Below are 24,199 nucleotides of genomic sequence, written 5' to 3'. Positions count from 1 at the left end.
AAAATTCATAATATTTGTATATTTCTTTACGTTCTTATATCGATTCGAGATGTGATAATAAGATTACGATTTGGTAATTCAATCATGAAATCTACAACACATGATGATAAGCAAAACATAATAGGCTTTTCATACCAAGATTTTTTTTTTTTTTTTTTTTTTTTTTTTAATATTGCAAAACCATGAGATTAGAGCTTGCAAAATAGGGGGACGTTGGAGTTACAACTTACAACACTTGGTTCGAGCTGTTTTCAATACAATAATCCAAGTGCACGACACGTGCGGTGCCATGCCCAAACCTGGCCTGGTGCAATAGTTGATTGATCAGGATGCAAGAATATTCCTTATAGCAGCGAACTCTATAGAAATCATCGACATATTGATCAAAAGAGCTGACTCTACTACACTGCAATGGCAACCTTCAAAGACCAAACAAAAGTAAACTAAACAAGGCGAGGAATCCAAGAACTTGATTGATGTGCATGCAGCATGTGGTACCAAGTTGTCGTGTAACCGTAGTCTGTAAGTTCACCTTCGATCCATTCTGTCCTGAGAAACAACAGAGCAAAGACATTATGGAGTATTTTCCATGCATGGTCGTTTAATTTTCCTGAAACTTCCATCATCTCATTTATTTTATTTAATATGTTTGTTTTCAAGTGGTTTTTTAGCGCGGGTGGGAGTCGCCATTGTAGACTGTCACTGTTTGCGGGGAGTAGTAATGGTACTGGTCACGCCTCCCCAACCACACAAATGTAGAAAGAGACGCTTTCGTGTTTGAGAAGTCGATTATATCTAAGCAAGGTGGTTTTTTTTTTAAATAAAAATTACTATTCATCAGCTCTTAACTATCATATGTTTATAATTTCCTAATGTGACATGATCAAATAATAATAAGTAAAAAATAACAAGCAACATGAATGGTGATTACTTAAAAGATAATGAATAGAAGAACTTATTTTTTTTCTTTTTATCCAAAATCTACGAGTCCCACTAAATTGTTGTGACAAAATAATCTATTTTGCATAATAAGTGCTTGTTTGGATAGTACTTAAGAGTACTATTTCAGAATTCTGTGAATAGCAGTAAAATAATTTGAATTAAAATGTTTTATTGAGTTTTTGGAGATAATAAAAAAAAGTTGAGTAAAAGTATTATAAAGTTCAAAAAATTGTTTTAATATTATTTTTGTTTTGAAGTTTGAAAAAATTGTATTATTCTTATGTTTTATTTTGAAGTTTATAAAAGTTGTATTGATTTTTGTGTTTAAAAAATAATTTATGTAATAATTAAATAAAAAAAATTGAAAACTATTTTATCTTATAGTGATATTTAGAAATGAAATGATGAGAATTTTTCAAAACTATGCATGCTCTTATGGCCCATTTATTTCAGTGGTCAATCATGTCACTGCCACTTTGAATCGAAACTTCGGTATTACATCGGAATGCCAAGCTTTTGTCCTTTTGTTTTTATCTTTTTTGTTGAATTGGAAGAAGATTAACTGCATGTTCGCCCCTTAATCATAAATGATGCCCAACCGGCTTAGAGAAACAACGACAAGACCGTATGAAAGCATGGATTCTGGATCTTTTATGCTGGCAAACAGCGTATGGACATTCCAAGTTTGTCTCAAATTGCTCGGGATCACCGTCTACCTTGTTTGGACTCGAGTCACAGTTGTACCTACAAAAAACAAAAACATAATAAAGCCAAAGGAAGCACGCCAACTATATATGCATAACTACTCATGGCCCAATTAAGTGAAGCCACTGCAGGAGGAAGAAACGAAGAAAGAAATTAGAATCAAAAGGAGGAGGATACAAGAGAAGATGGAAACAATATTGAAGGTGAAGAACGAAGAGAACGGACGGAGGCGCAGCATGTCATGCGCGGCAGATGTTGATCAGGCTCAGGCAGCAAGGTGTGTCAAGAGAAGGCGAAGAGATCCAACTGCAGTTGCACTTGGTAGTGATGATAACAACCAAAGTCAGCAACAGCAGCAGTTTCCACAGCAACAAACGGATCAGACTTCTACTGCCACTACTGTTAAGAGAAGTTCGAAATTTCGTGGAGTCAGCAGGTAAAAATATAGCTAGGAGGACTTAAATGGTTGATATTGGATAGTTTTCCTCCCTCTTCCTTTAGTTTTTAATTCGAATTAAACTGTAACTGAACAGACATCGATGGACGGGTCGATTTGAAGCCCACTTGTGGGATAAGCTCTCTTGGAATGTAACCCAGAAGAAGAAAGGCAAACAAGGTACGTAGAAAAATGTTCACTCTTGTTTTTTTTTCTTCTTTGCTTCATTTATTTCTTCTTTCCAAGACACTGATCATGGCCGCTTTATATAAATTTTTTGCTCCCCTGCTGGGAACGTTCTGATCTGAAATTTGTCATTGGCGCTGAACAGTTTACCTTGGTGAGTACTCTTTTTTCCGTCAAGTACTTGAGGTTTTCCGAATTCTTCTTTGTTTTATTGTACTTCTCACCGTGCAATGGATCATAAAGAAAGTGAAATATTTTTTTTCCTGAACTTTTCAGGAGCTTACGACGAAGAAGAATCTGCCGCAAGAGCTTATGATTTAGCTGCACTGAAGTATTGGGGGACATCAACCTTCACCAATTTCCCGGTAAGAATGAGTACTGTTCATAGAATTCAGCCTCACTGAAATGTTTTGAAGGTTAGCTAGCATAAGAAAATTCAATATTTAATACTCTTGATACTCATTACAGATATCAGATTATGAAAAAGAGACTGAAATAATGCAAACTGTGACTAAAGAGGAGTATTTGGCCTCTTTAAGAAGGTAAAAAGGCTCGTAGATATTATTAAGAATAATAAACTTTAATTCACTACCATGGGCGATGGCCACTTTCTCTAATTATAATACCATAAATTTTGTCTCTCTCAGAAAGAGCAGTGGCTTCTCGAGAGGTGTGTCAAAGTATAGGGGAGTTGCGAGGTGATGCTCTTGATGATAATTTGATGAAACCAACTTCTTTACAATAGTTTTCGAGAAACAGACGTTAAAATGGTTTTGGTGAATGATATTATATGCAGGCATCATCATAATGGCAGATGGGAAGCAAGAATAGGGAGAGTTTTTGGAAACAAATACCTTTACCTTGGCACTTACAGTAAGTTGTGTATCTGTATTTCGAATACGATGCAAAAACTAGCTGATTTCTGAAATAAGAATATGGTCATAAAACTGAAAACTTAGAATTTCCTTTTACCAAAGACGTTCCTTGTCTCAATACAGGTACCCAAGAGGAAGCTGCTCGTGCCTACGACATTGCAGCTATCGAGTATAGGGGGGTCAATGCTGTGACCAACTTTGACTTGAGTACATATATAAGATGGTTAAAGCCAGGAGCAAACGCCGCTCATGAGACACAGACCATTACAGACCTGCAGACTTTGGCGTCCCCAACTAATTACAATCCAAAAGAGGAATCGAAATCCCCCTTCCTTCACAGTAATCCTGTGGTTACCGACTACATCAACTCCCCCCAAAAGCAAGAAATCTTTCGTAGCAAAAATCCTTTTAACGCATGCAACAAGTCATCATCCTCTCCCACTGCACTAGGCATCCTCCTTCGGTCTTCAGTATTCAAGGAATTGGTTGAGAAGAATTCAAATATCTCTGAAGATGACACTGATGGGGACGAGCCAAAGAACCAAGCACAGATGGGTAGCGACGATGACTATGCAGGGATCTTTTATGATGGAATTGGCGACGTCCCATTTGTTTGCACTTCCAATAGAGACAGCATAGAATTGCAAGAAAGAGAACTCCACTTCCTTTTCTAAACGGGTCTCTATGGAAGGGCATGAGCACGACGAAGAATTTGATTATTTAACCAGGGAGTGCTGTACAACGCTTTTTTGGTCTGAGATTTCAGGAGCAGAGCTTGTTGATGCGGTGTCTGCGTGTGTTTCTATTACTTGTAAATGAGTTCTTCTATACCACAGCCGGTTGCTCACCATCCCCGTAACATCTTCCGATCACTCAAGTCACATGACAGGTCTCGTTCTTTACAAGTTTAAAATAAGTTGTTGACTATTCAACGTGTTCCAAGCAAGGAGCTGTTGTGGGGATGAGTAGCAACCGGCTCATGTTGAATAGAATTATTGTTTGTACATTTCACTAGTTGGTCACCAAAATAAATCAATAAAACCGAAGAAACACAAATGCATATCGCATGATTTCATCACTCTAACCTATAGAGCAAGAATTACTCACATGCAAATTAGCTGTTTAATCTAGTCATCTACTTTGGCAGAGCTAACTCACTCTATGGCAAGTTGGCTACCATCTCATCCGACAAGTCTCTTCAAACCAGTGTCCAAAATCGCACAATTTATGCACGAATTCGCTACCTTAGGAATGGATCATTAGAGTTATAACTGTCATTTGCTGGGCTTAGGTCACCCAGATCACCAAGTCGCCAACTCCCTTAAACAAAACACTAGGAACTAGGAAGGTATCAATCCATGCCCTTACGATGTAGGAACCTTTATTTTCTGTACATAATCACCGGGCCAGGTCCCTACAAAGTATAAACCCTTTGTAAAGATACCAATTCTCCCGCAATAGCATTTGACTAAAATGATAAGAACAGCCGAAGAAAATATATCATGAAGTTAAAAAGCGGTAGTGTTTAATAAAAAGCAACTTATACATCCGTTCTCGGTCAACCCATTCTTGTTAAACCCAAATTTTATAAAGCAATCATTTCCATCTCTTCGAATTATTAGAGCATTTAAAGCAGGCATTTCCACTTTAAATGAAACAATACAAGCATTCACCTAGTGTCTCCTAAGGTAGACACCAATGCCCAAAGCGAAATGCATTACAAACACCATTGAAACTCCATCGGACGGTGGAAATGACTAGCGAGTAGGGATGATATTTGGGGAATAAACCCCAAATACATTATCACATCCACCGAACTATGTATTAGATCATCCAGGAAAACCCCAAGTATGGATTTGAATCCAAGATGTCTACGACCACAACTCATCCCAAGAACATCCACAAAAGCATCATGGCAATTCCTCCATACCAGTGGTGACAGCTCTGTAGCTCGATTGAGCACTCGGCTGCACGATGGCATTATGACTTATGAGCAGTTATGACATGAATCATCATATGCGGGTGGTAGACAATAACATTCGGACTTACTAGTTCCAGTGAAGACAGAACAAGGCAAACTTTTACATTGCAAAGGAAGAAATGTTAACATTCATCAAGGGAATCTTATCGGTTCTTATGGTGGTCACCTAGAAAAACAGGTTTAAGCATAAATGCATAACAAGCACAGCAGAATTTCGAACAGAGTGCATGCTGCTAGCATTCATCCGACAAGTCATGAAATTACATGGTGCAACTGACAAATATTAAGAACAAGGACAATAGTTTAGCAACAGGGCCAAACTGCAGCAAATGTTTTGAGTCAGCTGAATAGAAGTTTCTGGCTACCGGCTTGCCTCTTTTTCAAAATACATGTTTTGTATTGCATTCAAAATACAAACTTCAGTTCCTGTGAAAAGCTTTAAAATTGCTTTCTCTTATTTCTGAACAGTTTGTCTCTTTTCGCATAAACGTAAAAGAAAGCTAGGAAACCTATAGCAGATAAAGAAACTGACTTCCACGGAAATGGTGGGTCCTTAAAGCATACGAGCGATGCCTCCAGTTCCTTAGAAGCATGATAGACGAGATAGTGGATGGCATACATATCATGATCTGATGATCTCAAGTAGTATAAAGCCATCTCAAAATCCAAATGCGACAATGCAGAAACTGCTTTGTCCAGCTTGTACTTGAACAAGTTCCACCTCTGTAAGAACTCAACATGTTGATTCCGTTTAAGTAGCTTTCTATCTCCCCCATGGAGAGCAATGGATTCAAGAACGTCAACAGCACTCGTTATGCTCTGGTTCAACGATGTCAAAAGAACATTTCTCCTAGCTGCATCCTTCTGCACAAACGACAATGATGAAACCTCTGAGAACGGCCCAAACGGAGTCTGCCCTACACTCCATGTGTAATCCACCAAGGTACTATTATGCCTCGGACTCCACAGCAAATGGGTAGGGGACACTCCCCACATGCTCTGCAGAATTGAACCAACAAGCGGCCGCTCAAGCTCCCTTGTATGAGTAAACACGTGATGACCATTACAACTATAATCACTCACGGTCTGTGTGTTCCTCGTCCTTACTGCAATAACCATATCTTTGAAGGCAACAGACTGGTGATATCGGTCAAGCAATAAGTGAGTATTATAGTCCAAATCAAACACGTAAACGGGAAGAACCCGACCTAATTCCTCCGGAATACTAGCCACCCTCCTAAACTCCTCTGCCGAATCCGTCAATATCTGATGCAAACGCTTGGAGTCCAAATACTCGCTCACAATCAAAGTATAATTATCAAACAAAAACCTCGCTGTGTACGAATTAATCGACCTCGAAACGGCAAAGGAACAAATGGGGCACCCTGCGAGACTCACCCCATAAGTCTTGAAACTCAACGACTGATCACCCAACAACAAACCCCCATCAGTAACTTCATCCATAAATGTCCTTTCGATCGCTTTCCAGTCCAAACCACTGGAATCCCTATTGCTCTCGGACCCATAGACATGTATGAACTGAACTACCAAGGAAGCCTCGAAAGGAACAGGAATTCTCAAAGAGGGCACAAGAAGTACCTGGTAGGCGCTCCAAACCAGAGACGCCAGATCAGCATACAGAGCCTTCTGCGATTTGGGGCGGCCGTGGAGGGCGGCGAGTGGGTGAAACTCGCCGCGGGGGAGAAGGCCTTCCCCAGATAATGCCGGCCCATAGTCGACAGGGCCGGCGGCCAGATCGATCCAAAGGTAGCGGTCCTTGCCGGTCCAGATGGTGCCCAAGCATTTGGGAAAGGCAGGGGAGGAATCACCGTGGGAGTAGGTGTAAGCGTAGGGTTTGGATTGGGGGCCCAGATTGAGCAAGTAGAGGTAGATTCCGTTGACGGGTTTTTCTTTCTCGAAGTCTTGCTTGATGATGGAGTCGACGGAGGAGAAGGGGATGGAGAGGAGAGAGGAACGGAGGGAGGAAGGGGTAGCCGAGATATGGGAAGTTAGGGATTGGGAGAGTTGGGAAGCAAGAGAAGGAGGGGAGAAGGAGACGTCGAGGTGGAGGGAGTGTTGGATGGAGAGGGAATGAGATTGATACTCGAAAGGGGAGATGACGTGATAGTGGTGAAGGGGCTGGGAGGCGGAGGAGAGGAAGGAGGAGAGGAGGGAAGGGGCGTCAGGGGGAAAGGGGCCTATGAGGCGGAGGTGGATGGAGAGAGGGAGGGAAAGGGAGAGGAGGGAGGAGATGAGAGAAGGGATATGGGGTTGGGGGAAGTGGGAGGAGAAGGATTTTTTGAGGGAGGAAGGGAGGGAGAGGAAGGAGTCGTTGATGGCTTGAGGGTCGAGGCGGGATTGCTGGGTTAGGAAGGAGTCTAGGCCTAGGATTGGGGCCGCGGAGGTGGTGGTCAAGAGGAGGAGGAAAATGAAGACTGAGGTGGTGATGGCGGTGGTGGTCATCTCGGATGGTTGAGATGGTGGATTTTGGTGTCCTCAGCACAAAGGAAATGGAGCTTAGTGTGGATCGGAGAAACCAACCGGGGGGGTGGGCGTTTTGAATCGATGGGTGGCTGACTCGAAGGAGCAGTCTCTGCTCTCTAGTCCCGACATCTAGTCATCAGCTATTTCCACTCCTCCAATGGCTACAGAAACTGTTATAAGTCCAGGGTTCCGGCCCATATGAACTTTGAAGCTTAGCTAGAGCAATGAGACACCAGTTTGTTGGGCTTTGATTGGCATCAACTGACAACTAAGGTTCAAATGGGACTCGTTTCATTCTTGTATTTTCTTTTTTATTTTTTAGTCGTGATTGCAACGGTATAAAATAAAACAAGAGAAATGCTTTAAAACAGGTACAAATTTTATATAAATAAATTTATAAATTTACAGTATATTAAATTATAAAATTACTTTTATTATAAAGTAAATCTAACATGTCATATAAATTATGTCAATTTGTGGTGGATTTATTTTTATATAATATCTTTGTAGTTGTAATACTTCTTAATAAAGAATGAGAAAAGCTCCTAGCCGAATGGGTTTGAAACTCATTTTCGCACTGGCCAATAACAAAATGCCACATAGGCATTTCAAGATGAAGAACTCTGCACCTGCATGCACTCGATGCCCTCTCCTTCTTTCTCTCCCTCTCTTCCAATTCGAAGCCAACCCTCTCCTTTCTCTCTCCCTCTCCCTTCCTCTCCCGACGAAGCCTCACTCGACGCGACGCTGACAACACCAAACCTACACCCAACAATACCAAACCTGAACTCATCTGCATTTTGTTTGAATGCTACCATGCGTGGCTATAGTTTTTCTTCTTCTCTGAAAAAGATTATTGGCTTGAATGAGTTGCTTTGGTAATTCTCCCTCCAGAATATAATGCTCATAAAAACAAAATTCTCCAGATTATAAACGTTTCCCCCTTTCGGAATTCTCAGTCAAATTTTGAAGTGTTGTACATGCAAATCATTCTTCAAAAAATTGTCAAAATTTCTTATTTTTTGTCATTTAATCACAACCTTGATCTTCCATAAAAATGAACGTTTTTGGTCCATGTCAGACAAAGAACATTAGAAAATCTCTAGATTAAGTTGAATAGTCAAATGCAGATTTCAGATACAAGTTTAGAGGGAAAGAAAAAGGGCTGGCCTCGAAATGACGAACGTAGATAGGGGAAGAAGAGGGAGAGAAAGAAGGAGAGACATCGAGTGCATACAAGTGCAGAGTTCCTCATCTTGAATGCCTACATGGCATTTTGTTATTGACTGGTGTGAAAATGGGTTTCAAACCCATCAGGCTGGGAGTGAACAACCCAAAAATGTTTTGTCATGTGAGAAAACAGATATGTTTCTTGTTGAGAAGGAATTGTTATATATATTTTTTAATTCCATCCATCCCATTGAATTAAAAGATTATTCTCACCACCAAAAAAGCTCTCTGTATAATTAGGTACTGTTTTAAATTTATCTTCTACAATTAAGGAAAATCCATCATTTCATGTAACCACCAAATTATTGTTTTTATTATAAGCATACACAAAATAATAATAATAATAATAATAATAAAATCCAATTTCTCCTCACAACCAATACCATACAATAAGTTCCCCTCTAAAAAGCAATATCTCGTAAACTTTTTACATAATCTCACAACTGATATAGGTAAGCTCATCTCTGCTAAGCATTGGACGATGAAACAAGGAGACTTACAGAAGTTATGCAAAAGAACAACTTATTATCTTATTTAACGGTGAAAATTTGACTAAAATATGAAGACAACACTGTCATGAACCCTGGACTTCTGGTTCTGAGCCACGCATTCTGAAATCCACATCAGGTTCCTTATCTCCTGCTCCCTCAATCTCATGTACGCAAAGAAAACACCATAATGGAACTGCATACAAGAGGGGAGAAGATATTACGGTGTGAGCAGACAAGCATAGGAGATGAATATTTAACAAGAATTAGAAGACAGCAATGGCTGGAAATAACTAGAGAAAGTCAGATCTAATTTAGCCATGGCATTCTGCTCACTGCCATAAATAGCTACTTCTAATGGAACAAATGATTGGGATATGGCCGCTCAATTGCAAATATACTAACCTGCTGCTCAAATGCTAAGCAAAGCCTTTTCACCTCCTCTTCATAGAATGCCTTGTCTAGCATCTGGCTCTCTCCATAAGATAATTTAGAGAAAATAGACTGATAAGGAGGATATTTTTCCATAACGCCACGGACCTGAAATGGCAACCAAGCAAAGGACTTGGGTCACAACAACTGATAATTGAACTCATTGAGCCGAAACAAGAAAAAGCCACAACAAATGACAGTAAGGTAGTAAGAATTAAAGAAGAATTATTTCCCAACACATGAAAAGGAAAATCAAGTACTAATGCAATTACATTCACCCATTTCTACATTATACAGAGATTAGAACAAGTTAGTGAAAGTCCTAAGCTAGTAATTATTTTCCTATTGAGCATGGAGGAGGTCTAAATCCAAGAAGAATGACAAACACACAAATAGGTAGCAACTTGGAAACTGCCGAAGCTCAAGAAACTAGAAGACCAGAAATAAGCATCTATATGTTAGTGGATTGAAATAATCATTTTGAATACAAAATGGCCAAACTATTTTATAAACTCAGAAATACTTTGCCACTTCTTACAAAAATTACTTATCCAGCCCCCAGAATTAAAGAAATCAAGGATTGTAAAAAATCAGAATAGATACCTGGTCAATATCCTCGCAGATGGCAAGCTCCTCGTGGCCATAGGGGTAACTGTTCAACATTAGCAAATGATGTCAGACCAAGCCGAAGAAGATAATCATTGTCAAGGATTATATTCTAAAGCTACACAACATATTCAACGTTAAATTCCCATCAAGTTTGAGCAAAAAACTTACAGTAAACCAAAGTTAGAGTACAATTTTTTGCGATCATCTCGGGTGAGCTCAGTTCCAATACTGCAAAAAGATAACCAGGTCAAGGACAAAAGAATTATACACGTAATTTTAAGATTGGAATGATAAACCATGAGAAACCATAAAAACCCAAAAGAAGTTTAAACAAGTTCGTCAACAATAAAGGATTCACCACAAGACCTGTAAAAATGTTTGTTCATAGACGATTACCTATTTATGGTGATATTGACAGCCCTTCTGTCAGCCTCAAAGGAGAGGAGGTCAGACATAATCTCTGCTGTGGCACCTCCAAGTTTCTATACCAGAATATCACTTTCAAATTAAAAAGACATAGGACATGCTGAAATCATTTTAAAAAACGTCTATAGAAGAAAGAAGGGACACTTAGTTAGCAATCAACACTCACCCGACAAAACCTGTAAAAATCCTCTAGGTATGCCTTGTAAAGAGTGTTCCTCATTATTTCAATGTTCATGTCATCCAAGTCCTACAAAAAGAGAGCCACGCAATTTGAAATTAATGTTTGCCTTCAAGTATCAGACAATTGATTACTATGTAATACTGATGCTACTGCCGTTGTCTATTAGAACTAAATTATTCAGTAATATCAAAATGAAAAAAAGACATTACAAGGGTTTGACAATTACTATGAGATTTTTTTAAGTAGCAATTACTATGAGATATTAAGAAGACGTGACCTTCTTGTCCACCTTACAGTTGCTGATTGTAAATAATCTCCAGCTCAGTGCCCTAATATTACACCTTTATTTAACAACTAGAATACCAAAATTATCTGTTCGAAGAAAACAGGACTATTTGAAGAAAAGAGGAGTAAGTATTTGGTCATTCAATGAAGCAACACAATAATGTAGAGACACAAATAGAAGAAAGACCGGAGGATGTCTATAAAAGGAAACTGAATATAAGAGGTGAGTCAATCAAGGTTATGAGTCTGCACCTCTGATGTGATACACTCAGAGAAGTATGGGGCCAAGGGTGTGTCAACAAGAACCAGCCTATAAAGCTCTCGCATATTCTGAGCAACTGCCAGGGTAGCAATGCTGAGGAGAACACAGAGAAATAAGAAAATACTTACATGAACAGTCAAAAAAAAGGGAAAGCAGTATTTCAGGGTAAAATTACCTGTCAAACATGCCCAATGGATGGCATTTTTCCAAGAGCTCGTGAACATCTCTCTCATGCAAGGTTCCAGTGACAATCAGGACAACATTGTCAATCATGTGACCATATCTGAATGAAGCAGCAGAAATACATGGGCTAACATAAGTTCAATATGTTTTCTTATGTTGTAATCATAATAAGCTCAATTTCTCTTTTCTTGTAAGTGGTTCAAATACACATAAGTTTGAAATTCCATATAGATAACCCAAAACAAGTATTTTGATTATAGTGATACATATATATATTTTTTATAAGTAATGCTACATACATATATTTCCATATTCCTCTAAATAAATCCACAACTAGTAGTTGATTCGTCAAATATGTAAGAATACACGAACTTAATGTTATCAATAAAACAAAAGTCCACGTACGTTATATACTCTAGAAAGGTTGACAAGGGCTCTGTTGCTTGGCATAACATGTGCTTATAATCCTCAACCAGTTTAAGAGTGCATTTCTCTACAATAGTTGTGGTATGCAGCGGGGAAGGTTCTGCAAGCAAGATATGAAATTTAGCAATTAGGGAACTTAAACCCAAAATAAAAATAAAATTATAACTTAAATATTTGCTTGAAAAAAAAAATCCGATGTCATCCGTTCAAACTAAAAGAAGATCAATCTAGCAGCATGTGCGAGGCAGCAAAAAGTTCCCAGATTTTAGTGGAAAACGGAACTACCATTTGTGGCAGCCGCATTATTTAAGGAATTCACCAAATTATCTCCTCGTTCATTTTAAAACACATAAACTGTGAACGGTTAACAATTCTTCTCGTTTGACATTTCATTATATATGTTCTTTAACTATTCAATGTAAAACTCAATTTTTCTGTAACATTAACTATTTGTGAGACCCTAAGAGATTGTTATCGACGCTCCTGCCACCCTCCATAAATCAATAGCATTGCTCTAATCAAAGTAAGTATGAGTTACAAAAGTGTGGTCCTAAAAAAAAGATGCAGTTAATGCAACTATAAAATGTCCAAAATTCTAACTTTGATTCGTCCACCAAAGCCTTCAATGTTCTCAGTAACCAAACAGAGCTTTTGATCCCACACCACTTGATTAAATTAAACTAAATGGGGGAGGGTTTCTGGAGGACAGGACAGAACGCACCGTTCTGGAGGTAAGGACCGTATTCGGTTGCGGAAAGGTGCATCTTGATGTCATCAAGGGTTTCGCACTGGCACAAATTGTTGTAATCAGCGGCAGTAAGCAGGCCAGCCCGGTGCCCCCTCACGATGGCCTCCAAGTACCCAGCATGAACGTTGAAGGTTAGCGCTTCAAAGCCGTACATTTCTTCCAGAAAACCTAAGAATTCAAGCAAAGAAGGAGGGAATTGCAGCGAAGTACGAGAGATGGATCTGAACGGAAATGCAAAATTTCTGAGCGGAGGAGAAGAGAATAACGTACAATTCAGGAAGAGCCAAAGAGGAGGAGGAGTCGATCTGGTTCGAAGCTAGGCAACAGTAGAATCTCCAAACTACCCTTTGGCATTCCCATGCGAGCTCTTTGATCCCACTGGAATGGGGCTGAGCTAGACCCGAACCCGAGGCGAGCTTAACCTGAACCAGAGCAATTGATGGGCTGGAAGTTGGGCTAGGGTTTAAATTTGTACTCCGTCTTCATTGTTCAATTAAGCAAACGAAGCTAATCCACAATCTACTTAGAAAAGGATACGCTCTTTGTAATTTAAGGCCCTAAAGAATATGCCTGTGTTTTTAATAAGAAAGAGGTTTTATGTGAACCAATAAACTCAGCCCACTTCATCAATGAAAAATGCTTGATCCATTTTTTTTAAAAAAATAAAAAATTTATAAACTAGTGTTAATCTATGAATGGATAGGTTTTAAAATGTACAGTAAAAGCACGATAATGAAGTGATATTACACATCAACTTTTGATTTTTTTTAAATAACAGTATGTGATCCAAGAGTGATAAAAAAGTGCTACATTTACAAAGTATAATAGTATTGTAATATATAGCTTTATTCATTATTTATAATTTTTATATCATAATGTTACAAAGTAATGTTACATACAGTTTTAAGCTATGCGAGTGTGTAAAAAAGTGGGATCCATTATTAAAATAATATTTTTTTCATAGGAGTTCCAACTTTATCTATTTATTTTTTAAATAATGCGTAAAATTTGTATATTCTAAAAATGTAAATATTATGAGTAATGCTAGAGAGAAGCCACTATAGCAGTGCACATTTTACCCTCACTGCGTGGCTGCTTCTAGTTGATTGTTCCCAACATTCACTTAAGGAGATGTGTAGTCTAAATGATGCCACATCATGTATGTAAAATGAATGCTCTCAATAGTGACTTCTATCTATATTTATTTTAAAATAGATGACATGATCTTCTATATTTCTTATAAATTTCAATTATTTAAAGCACAAAAACGTAAGTAACGTAAACAAAACTATAAAAATATGCTTAACAATTGGAGGTGAGAATTTGTTTTCTCACATTATATGTGATTCCATAAAATCTCAGGTATTTCCTTCTATTTTGTAATTTTGTATCGGAATTTGATAATCGATGTGTATCAAGATTTATGTAAAAAAAACTTCTTAAGATTATGAGATTGAAGTTTTTTAAATTCTTATTCAAATTTAAGTGTCTCAAATAAATATATATATATATATATAATATATAGAGGGTATACCCAATAATATTTGAGAAAAGCTATTCTGTCGTATTAATAGTACAACTCAAGTGTATTGCTTGGAAAAAAAATTATTTATTTTTATTTAATGATTAAAAAAATAATTTTAAATGTATTGATGTATTTTTTATTTTTTAAAAATACTTAAATATATTAAAAAATATGAATAAAAAAATAAATTAAGATTAAAAAAAACACTCAAATACAAGGTGCGGTCAATTACCGACTCATAATATTTATTACCCATTTTCATATGTTTTTTTTTTCTTTGAAATATTTATATTTAAAACTGAAAAGTTTTCAACTTTTATGATCCGTGTACGAAAACAATGCCTCATTCCATTCACAAACGGCGATGAGCGTGAGCAGGCACTGCCACGTTGAAGTAGTTAGCAGACACCTTGGGATGACATCATGACACACTGGAAGGCTGAAACTGAATTGCTCACTCGCGCCCCAGAGCAGCCACACGTAGCCACGCGCACAAGGCACGAGAACACGAGCCCCGAGTGCCCACCCAGTTTATATATGCACCAGCACGACACACTAACGTCAAAGCTAAAGAATTCATGCATATTTGCATATTATTTAATATTGGGCCTCTTCACATTACCCAAGAAATTATCTTTCTTATAATAAAAATAATAAACATCTCATTTTTAAATTTTCACAATATATTATATAATTATATTTTAAAATAAAAAATATTTTATAAAAATAACATCATTTTATAAAACTGGATAAAATATTCTCACTTTAAAATATATATTGTGAAATATGTTATAAAATATATCATGTGAATATTATTATTCTTTAGATGAAAATTAAAAGTTGAATAAAATATTATTAAAATATATTTTTTTAATATTATTATTATTTTGAGATTCAAAAAAATTAAATTATTTATTATATTGCTAATTTTTGTCCAAGAAAATTTTGTCCTTTAAATTGCGATTGTCAACATGCTTATCGAACTACCTAATTAATTTGCTTTTTCCTTAGAACTGCTAATTGAGCCAACATATATATATTGCATGCATGCATGCATGCTGGACTAATTAACATGAACTTGAAATAGTCAAGCCGCATTTTTTTTCTTTTCTAATCAATAGTCAAGCCGCATTTATTTTGGTGATGATGCAGGCAATGCGTGAAAAATCATGTTAAATCTTGGTGATTTAACATGATTTTTGACAAGTCCAGGGAATGTACTGTGTATATCACGTGCGAATTTTTTTGCAGAGTAAAAGGTCGTCCTTTCATGTCCTGGCGGGCATCCTAACGCCACAAACTTCACAGAACATAATAATAGAATAATAATACCTACAGTGCTAAAATATATATATATATTTACGATTTACAATTGTATCTATTATTCTTATAATAATATAATATCAAATGACTATCTTGAAAAGTGGGATTACTACATCAAGATTTTTGACAAATTAGTCACGTTTTAAAAGTACCTAACCATCATCACGTTCGGCTGCGAAAGGGTTTATCGACATTTGCCTCCAAAATAGCAATATTAGTCCGCCGCAATAGACATTTTTTCATCGGATTTAAGGGAAAAAATAAAAAGCCTTTGCGATCCTCAGCTTTTTAATCCCAGTTAAGTCTTAGGTCATGTGAAAACAGCATTCATTTTCAAAGATATCATTATAAATACGCTTCTTTAATTTCGATCACTTTCCCTCTCACTTTTTCGTCTTTTTGTGTGAAAAAAATTAATCCCTTGCCACTTGATAAATGATATTTGTAATAAGTATTCAAGTGTCGTGTATGTTTTTTAAAAAAAAATAAAAAAATAAATATAAGATACACATAAAAAATTTAATTTTTCTAACGATAGACTTACTTTTTTTTTAAATGAATGTATGACACTTGTACAATTATAACGATATCAAGTATTACTGCTTCAAGTATGTATGCGTGTTATACGCATACAAAATTCGAATAAAAAATAAGTTTAATGGCTAATCAAATCACATAGGACTATTCTAAAGGAAAACGATGATTGATGGTGTAAAAAATAAGTAAAAATAGACTTTTTATAATTGAATGAACAGATGTTATGTATAGTATAAATATAGGGCTGACGTAGCATGATGAGAGAGTGAAATCAGTGCACGATACTTACACAACCATAATTATATCAAACATTATTGCTTCCAGTGTATATATATATATATATACATACAAGTTTTGAGTTTAGCAATGACTAATCAAATCACGTGGGTCTCTATTCCAAATGAAAGCGATGATTGATGGTGTAGAAAATAAGTAAAAATAGACTTTTATAATTGAATAAATAAATGTTATTTACAGTAAAAATATAGGGCTGACGTAACATGATGAGAGAGTGAAATGAGTCGTGCATTGTTGGCCCTGCATGTGAAGAAGTCTGTTGACATGTGGACGGGGGGTAAAATCTCTAGGTGTCGTCTGCAAGCACTTGTGGGCTCTGTTAGGGTTGATTTTTGTGTTGTTGAGATATGCAGTGGATTTTCTATGCTAAATATATGAAAAAAGGAACACGTGGCTGATCGTGGTAGTGGATGCCGAATCTTGTGGTGGGCGATGGCGACGCATCCGAAGGCATACAGATGAGATTAGCTCTTTCACAAATAAGACAATCTGTACCTTGCGAACTTGATCCTGAAATTTGATTTCAGAACTAGTTGCGATGGAGGTTGAAAAGCACCAAGCAGTGATATAGGCTTACCCAAAAAAAAAAAAAAATGCCATAAAAATTGCGTATAGAGTCTAAAGGGAACTCGGGGTTATGATGCCATGTAGAAGATGAGTAAAATAGACTTCTATAATTGAATGAGTAAATGTTATGCACAATAAAAAGACTTATTTATAAGAAAAGAGACCAAGTGAAATAATGAATGAAACGTTTGGATTTTCAATAATGCCAAATAAAATTAACAAAATATTGTGTTGAAGAAACAAAACTCAAGACAATATCAAAAATTTTCATCTCATCTTATATTATTATTATTATAATTTTTTTAAATTTTAATATAATAATAATATCTAAAAATAATATTTGAAATTTTTACCTAAAATAAAAAATTATTGTCTCAATCCAAACCTACCTTGTAGCTAGTGGATTTTGAACCAAAACATTAGCGTACATGTGTTTATTTTTTATCACTGTTTGCAGTACTAGTATTGTTGTTATCGGCCCCCATGCAGCCTGCACCTTCTGTTGTGGTACTGCTTTCCTAACTTTTACGATAAAAACACTACAACCCCACCAAACTCGTTCGTCGCCTATTTACAAAGTTTTCGTTACGAGTTTCTAAAGATTTTGTGAATCTAATTAAGTGCCAAGTGTCCTGCAGGCTGCATCAACAAAGAAAAAGTATGCTTCTTGAACACTTGAACTTGTCATCGATGTTTTAACACCTATCATTTATTTTTTAAGAAAAAAGATATTTATAATAGTAAATTATGTAATTATTATTTAATTATTTAAAAAAAAATTAAATAAAATATGAGATTTATATAAAAAAATTAATTTTTAAATAATAAATATTATTATTTTTTAAAACGATTATCCGACGTTTACACATTTTATAATTGTATATAAAATTAATTTTATAAAAAATGTCATATGATCAACACCCTCGAATCTGAAAAAAAAAAAAAAAAAACTTTTGTCTTATTGTTTCGTCCCTGGAATTGGATATAATTTCTGATTAAGTAAAACAAATAGAGAAATTAATTTATGCCCAATTTTTATTTGTTAATTAACTGTTAGATACTTGAAATAATTGGCCAAGAAGATGTTTATGCTTTCAAATGCTCCTTATACTTTTATAATTATTCATACTGACAAACGGAGTTGCGTAATTTGCAATTATGTTGTATTAATTTATTTGATCTCTTCTTAAATAATATCATCATGTTCATTCAGGGATTGAGTTTCTCTGCAATTGGAGATAAAGATCAGGAGCAAGAGAGTATTTGAATTAGGATCCACAAAAAGGGCTTCATGTTCAAGGAAATACAAGAGAAAGAGATCAAAGGTAAAAAGATCGAATAAATAGTTAACAGGGTATATAAAAAAAATCATATACACTAAATTAACGACAACATTTTATGGATGATATATAAATAATCACTACAAGAAAACTGATTATTTACAGTCAGTTAATTCTAATGAAATGATTATTTACAGCTAAAATGAATCTGTTTTGATCACAAATAATCTTTTCGTCACAAATATCTATTTTTCTTGAAGTGAATATAAAGTATTTAAACGGCTGCATCTGAAGACGCGCGAATATAAAAGAGTTAAACTAATGTTGAATGATTAAGATCATCATATAGTTCTTAACTTCAAAAAAGAAAGAGAGTTTTGGATAAAAATCTCAATTTCGATTGTATAATTCGAATAAATTTAAACAATTACATGCAAACAGTTTGGTATGTCGCTCGATGGAGGTGGAATCCATATATATACTAATTGCGGATAGTACTACTGATCCTTTGCTTAATCCTCACCTGCTTCAAAGAAAAAGATTGATGCCTTGTATTTTGACGATCAAGCATTCATTACTCATAGAATATTTGAATTCAAAAGGTACAATTCTCCATGTGCTATATATATATAATATTTGAATTTATCATCAACTATGATCAGAATAATATATAGAATTAGAAAGAAGTTGGAATAGTTTTAACTCGTAGAATAACTCATAGAATGCTATTAAAAAAAAGGAATAAAAATGGTATATATAAGACGTAAATTTATAAGATAAGTTGAGATGAGTTGAGTTTTTTTATGAATAGAGTGAGTAAGATGATTGAGAGAGTTTTATAGGATCACTTAAGATGAGTTTATATGTTAAAATAAGTTTATATATTTACGTAAAGTTAAAAAATATTGTAAATCCTGCATATAAAGAAGTCTTGAGTTAAAAAAGGTTATGAGTCTCACATGTAAAAAGATTTTGAATTGAGATAAGTTTAATAATTTAAGAATTGAATATTTAAATATTAAAATCAATTTAAAATTAGACTGAACTGAAATCTAAATTCAGAATTTAGGGTTCAATTCAATTGGTACGGAATCTTAATTATAGTCCAAAAGCGAAAACATTTTCATAAAGCATAGGCAAATTTTGGATTTTCCCAATTGAGGTGGTCAGGTTTGAAGAAAATAATATCACGCCAATTTTAGAAAGAGGATAATCCTAAAAAATTTCCTCATACAGTCCATACAGTGAGAAATGCATTAAAAAAAAAAAGGGGGCAAAAAATAAAGAGGTTCAAAGGAAGGGGGTGGTGTGACTAGATGAAAATCCGATGTTGGAACAGCCCACTGGAAACCAAGCATGGCCCCTGGTTTTTCCACTCCCTCAAAAACCAACTCTTTCTCCCCCTTTCAGCTAACCCTTGCCCATGTCCCCCTTTATATTCCCCCCCTCAATCCGCTCCCACCATCTCCTTCACCAACAGAGATGCCTATTCTCTGGTCTCTGTCCTCCTTTTACTCCTTACCTCCCTGCACCACACTTCTTCTACAAGTACCTTAACGTATAGTTTATCAAGCTGTACCTCTCTTTTTCTCTTCCTCTGTTGCTCGTTCATCGATACCCAGATGCAAATTCTGCGTTTTGAGTACTACACATTTCCGCAAATTGTGTTCTGGTCAATACCCGAATCGTGATCCTGCATTTTCGAGAAGGTTTTGGGGGAGCCCATTTTGAGTTTCCGGTGTGAATTTGAGGTTGAATGGGGATTGAGACGACTCGGGCTGATCGAAAGGTTAATAAGGAGTTACGTGAATTCCCCAAGGCGACAAACACGACTTCGAAAAGCAAGCCGAGGAAGAGCCGGCGACGGCAAAAGAAGACCTCGCCGGTTCAGAAGCTATTCCAGACTTGCAAGGAAGTGTTTGCCAATGGTGGTACCGGGACTGTGCCATCCCATGAAGACATTGAACGGCTACGAGCTGTTTTGGGTATGTTTTGCTTCTTTATATATGGTAGAATTGAATTCTGTGTTTGAATAAGACTTTTTTCCTATGAGTGCGCCAGTGGGTATTGAAATTTGATCGAATCGAGTATTTCTGCTGGCTTGTGCATTGGTTTCTAGGGACAGTTTGATTTGGCAGTTTCCGAGTTTGTTAATTTTTCTGTTTTCCGTTTTTCTCTTGGACATCGATCGATATGTTTGGGTTTCGAGTGTTATTTGCTTTATCTAGAGATGTTAGTTCTAACAATATCTATGACTCGGGGCAAACAATGTAATATCGTCTTGATAAAAAAAAAAAAAAAAAACAATGTAATACGCCTAAGTAAGATCGTTCCTTTCTGGATCGGTTATTTATATTAAAGAATAGTTATCATAGGATGTTGGGAACAACATTTTCTTTTTTTGTTTTCGGTCCAAACAACGAGTATGGCTTCTACAACGGGTCACACCCCTGATCCCTTAAATGCCACCCCAAATTATGGCAGGATTCTGTTGCTGTTATTTTTTTCATATTCTTTTTCTAATAATGATTATCTGGAGTTGGGAACCCTATGACGCATTGAGTACGTATGATATAGTACTATAGGACTAAAACCATGAGCTCTACTTGTGGATTGCTGATATCAGCCTTCTACAAAGCTTGTGGTTTTCCCTCTTCATCTATTTAATTTGTCCTTGATTAGCCTGAATTCATTTTTGCAGACAAAATGAAACCGGAGGATGTTGGCCTCAGTCCCGATATGCTGTGTCTCCGGCCACAAGGTGCCCGGAGAACCCCAGAAATAACGTACTTTCAACTCTATGAGAGTGAGAAATTCTCGGTATGGAAGCTTCCCTGAGGTGCCATCACGCAGTGACGAGAAAAAATCAGTTTATCCTAGTGCATGGCTTTTTGCGTCCAAAGCCATGCACATGAACATTATTTTACCCGAGTCTGACAAACCTTTTCTATGATTGCAGATGGGGATCTTTTGCTTGCCGCCGTCTGGTGTTATACCACTTCATAATCACCCCGGAATGACGGTTTTCAGTAAGCTTCTGTTCGGGACCATGCACATTAACTCGTATGATTGGGTGGTTGATGGCCCTAGTTACACATCCGCTGATTTGAATCCTTCAGAAAGTAGGTCTTTCCTTTCACGTTATGCTATCCAAAGTTTCTCCTTTGGAGGAAAAGCGGAGTTTGAATGACTAGTACTGCGTGCTTACATGTTCAGCCATTAGTACAAACCATGTGTTACATGAGTTAATTTGGTGTTAATATACGATGCCAAAATCAGTTTCTTTTAAGAACGGGGGGAAGGATAGTTACATTAGAACGGCACTTATAAAAAGAGTAATGCATAAGAAAGGTAGTATCTTACATCTTAATGCTTGAAGAAATGTTTTGGGCGCGATTTAAGCATCTTATATTTGAATGTGTGGAAACCCCCTTCTGTTAGCTTGTTACTCTAATTTCATTCAAAAAAGTTGAGTTTGATAGACCAGATAAGCCCTTACAACTAGAAATGTCATTTTCAATGCTTTCCCTTCCTCGTTTATGGAAAAAAGAATCACCATTTGACGTACTTTTATTTTTGCAGTCACAGTCGATCCTGCTGCTCGTTTGGCTAAGGTTAAGGTTGACTCCGACTTTACTGCTCCTTGCAACACCTCTATCCTTTATCCTGCTGATGGAGGTAACATGCATTGCTTCACGGCAGTGACAGCATGCGCAGTGTTAGATGTGCTTGGCCCTCCATATTCTGAACCTGATGACCGGCATTGCACATACTACCTCGAATTTCCTTTCACCAGTTTCTCAGGTACCATATTGCTTCATGTCAGAGTTTAGTAGAAGATTAATTTCCTACAAATTACTTGATATGGAATGCCTTTTACTTGATATGGAAATCTAGATTATTTGTCTTTTTGTGAATTTCAGTTGATGGGGTATCAGTGCCTGAAGAGGAGAGGGAGGGTTATGCATGGCTTCAAGAGAGGGAGATCAAACCCGAGGACGTTTCTGTAGTTAGAGCAAGGTACAGAGGCCCAGAGATTGTAGATAAATAATCTCGCCTATCTACATCTCTTTCCCTACGTACCCATGCTGGCAAATTTGCAGTAGGCTGATCAGGCCCGGGATCAATCTTTGTTTTCGTTTGGTGCCTTGTTCTTTGTTGTTATTTTTCTCAATCCCTTTTCCATTTTTTCTTTCCTCGTGGGACGAGGCACTAGGTACTCTTTTTTGTTTTGTCTTGCTTTCTTTTTCCGCTCAACAGTTTTTTTGTACATACTCGGAACAAAAAACATAGGAATTTCTCGGGAATGAGTATGAAAGTCACTGAGTTAATTGTCAGCATCTAGACTTTATACTGGGTGACTGGGTCTATTCCTTCTGTCATCTGATGACAATTAGCAGTATCTACTATCTACCTGCCCCTTCCAGAGAGGGGCAAAAAGGTTACTAATAATTTGAGGCAGTCGTGGTAGCTACAGAGGTATATAAGTACAAGAAGTTGCTTTGGGACGGAAACTCCGATAGGTGCTCTCATGAAAGACCAAAGGTCACCACAGCATTTACTATGGACAGGGTGGTTGTCATCCAGATTTGTCGTTACCTCGCACTCTGTTTTGTGATAGTGATCGGATGGAGCTGGTGGCTCTCTCTTCATTTTCTGTTCGAAGTCCTGGAATGTTTGTTTATTTGGGGACAGCTCGACGTAAATGAAGATGATTTGAGATGAGTTGAAATAAATTAAAATTAATTATGAATAGTAATAAGATGAGTTGTGAATAGTAGTAAAATTTGTGAATTAAAATTACTGAATAGTAATAAATAGTAATGAGATGAGTTGAGATGTCCTACGAATCCAAACATCTCCTAAATCTGATGTAGCTCCTCTTTTGACATCATTCCGGTTGGCAGCAATAGGATAGTTTCCCATGCTCTTTCAACGGAATGACTGCTGAGAAAAATTTACATGCCATGTTTGTGGAATTGTTGAAATAAATTAAATTAAGCCGCAGCAATTTTCACACTTGTGAATATAATAAAAGTATCTTGAGTTTGCATGTCTCGTTGGACCCATGATATTGGCGGAACTAGAGAAGTATTTGGGATTAAAATACGTGACATCAACTAGCTATAGTATATATATTAAAGAGGACAAAATCGAAGCTAAACATAATATTTCTCTAATTAATATATAGTGAAACAAAGTATTAATTTTTATTTAATAGGGTCACTGAAAACTTTGATCATTGTTTATAGATTTCCGACATGTATACCTCGGGTTGTAAAGAATTCAGTCTCGGGATTTATAAATTCTGGACTGGACTCCTGTATATATATTTTTAATAATTTAATATATTATTTTTATATAGTAATTATATAAATTAATGATGTAATTTTTATTTAATTTATTATCATTGATCATATAAAAAATAAAATAATATATACTATCAATTAATAATAAATCATAAATCATGTGATAATTTATATCATTATATGTAAATAGTTAATACATCATACATTCATAGAATCATACATACTCTATTATTTACACTTAATTAAAATAATTAGGTAATTTTTTTAAATATCTAAGTTGTAAGCAAGCATGAATAATCTATGTACAATAAAATTATTTAATATTCATTAATATTGGCTTGAGCGAACACTAGGATTTGTATCTCATTTAAGCCCATTGTTGCGCGAGACTCAAGCGAACTCATGAGTTGAGCTTTGTTCGAGCTTATTGTTAAGCGCACCTCGAGCAAACTCGTGGGTTGAGCTTCGCTCGAGCGCTAGGT

General features: G+C 36.3%; 4 protein-coding genes across 5 annotated transcripts; 2 read left to right on the top strand and 2 right to left on the bottom strand.

Annotated features, from left to right (window-relative positions):
* Positions 1–1,787: 1,787 nt before the first annotated feature.
* Positions 1,788–4,219, top strand: LOC109021237 (ethylene-responsive transcription factor WRI1-like). Of its 2 annotated transcripts, XM_019003833.1 has the most exons (8): positions 1,788–2,083; positions 2,181–2,263; positions 2,415–2,423; positions 2,546–2,634; positions 2,738–2,811; positions 2,917–2,967; positions 3,066–3,142; positions 3,268–4,219. In XM_019003833.1, exons 1-8 carry the CDS (start codon positions 1,833–1,835, stop codon positions 3,816–3,818), a joined length of 1,185 nt encoding a protein of 394 aa, XP_018859378.1. In that variant the 5' UTR covers positions 1,788–1,832; the 3' UTR covers positions 3,819–4,219. The 2 variants fall into 2 exon arrangements, with proteins under 2 accessions (XP_018859378.1, XP_018859379.1); XM_019003834.1 differs by lacking the exon at positions 2,415–2,423.
* A 951-nt stretch (positions 4,220–5,170) lies between these two features.
* LOC108992858 lies at positions 5,171–7,818 on the bottom strand. The gene has a single exon (XM_018967550.2). The coding sequence runs from the start codon at positions 7,586–7,588 to the stop codon at positions 5,564–5,566; it is 2,025 nt and encodes a 674-aa protein (XP_018823095.2). The 5' UTR covers positions 7,589–7,818; the 3' UTR covers positions 5,171–5,563.
* A 1,356-nt stretch (positions 7,819–9,174) lies between these two features.
* Positions 9,175–13,277, bottom strand: LOC108992884 (V-type proton ATPase subunit d2-like). Its single transcript, XM_018967594.2, has 11 exons — positions 13,150–13,277; positions 12,853–13,047; positions 12,111–12,231; positions 11,698–11,805; positions 11,513–11,615; positions 10,961–11,041; positions 10,765–10,850; positions 10,537–10,596; positions 10,363–10,411; positions 9,733–9,867; positions 9,175–9,523 (listed from the first exon to the last, which is right to left on the bottom strand). Exons 2-11 carry the CDS (start codon positions 13,031–13,033, stop codon positions 9,392–9,394), a joined length of 1,056 nt encoding a protein of 351 aa, XP_018823139.1. The 5' UTR covers positions 13,034–13,047; positions 13,150–13,277; the 3' UTR covers positions 9,175–9,391.
* A 6,513-nt stretch (positions 13,278–19,790) lies between these two features.
* LOC108985813 (plant cysteine oxidase 2-like) lies at positions 19,791–22,748 on the top strand. The gene is made up of 5 exons (XM_018958247.2): positions 19,791–20,393; positions 21,110–21,228; positions 21,368–21,530; positions 21,991–22,212; positions 22,332–22,748. The coding sequence occupies exons 1-5, from the start codon at positions 20,165–20,167 to the stop codon at positions 22,457–22,459; spliced, it is 861 nt and encodes a 286-aa protein (XP_018813792.1). The 5' UTR covers positions 19,791–20,164; the 3' UTR covers positions 22,460–22,748.
* Positions 22,749–24,199: the final 1,451 nt, after the last annotated feature.

The sequence above is a fragment of the Juglans regia genome, chromosome 1 (assembly GCF_001411555.2).
Source record: "Juglans regia cultivar Chandler chromosome 1, Walnut 2.0, whole genome shotgun sequence".
In the NCBI taxonomy this organism is placed as follows: Eukaryota; Viridiplantae; Streptophyta; class Magnoliopsida; order Fagales; family Juglandaceae; genus Juglans; species Juglans regia.
The sequence above is the reverse complement of the archived record's forward strand: the minus strand, read 5'-3'. Positions and strand labels throughout refer to the sequence as shown.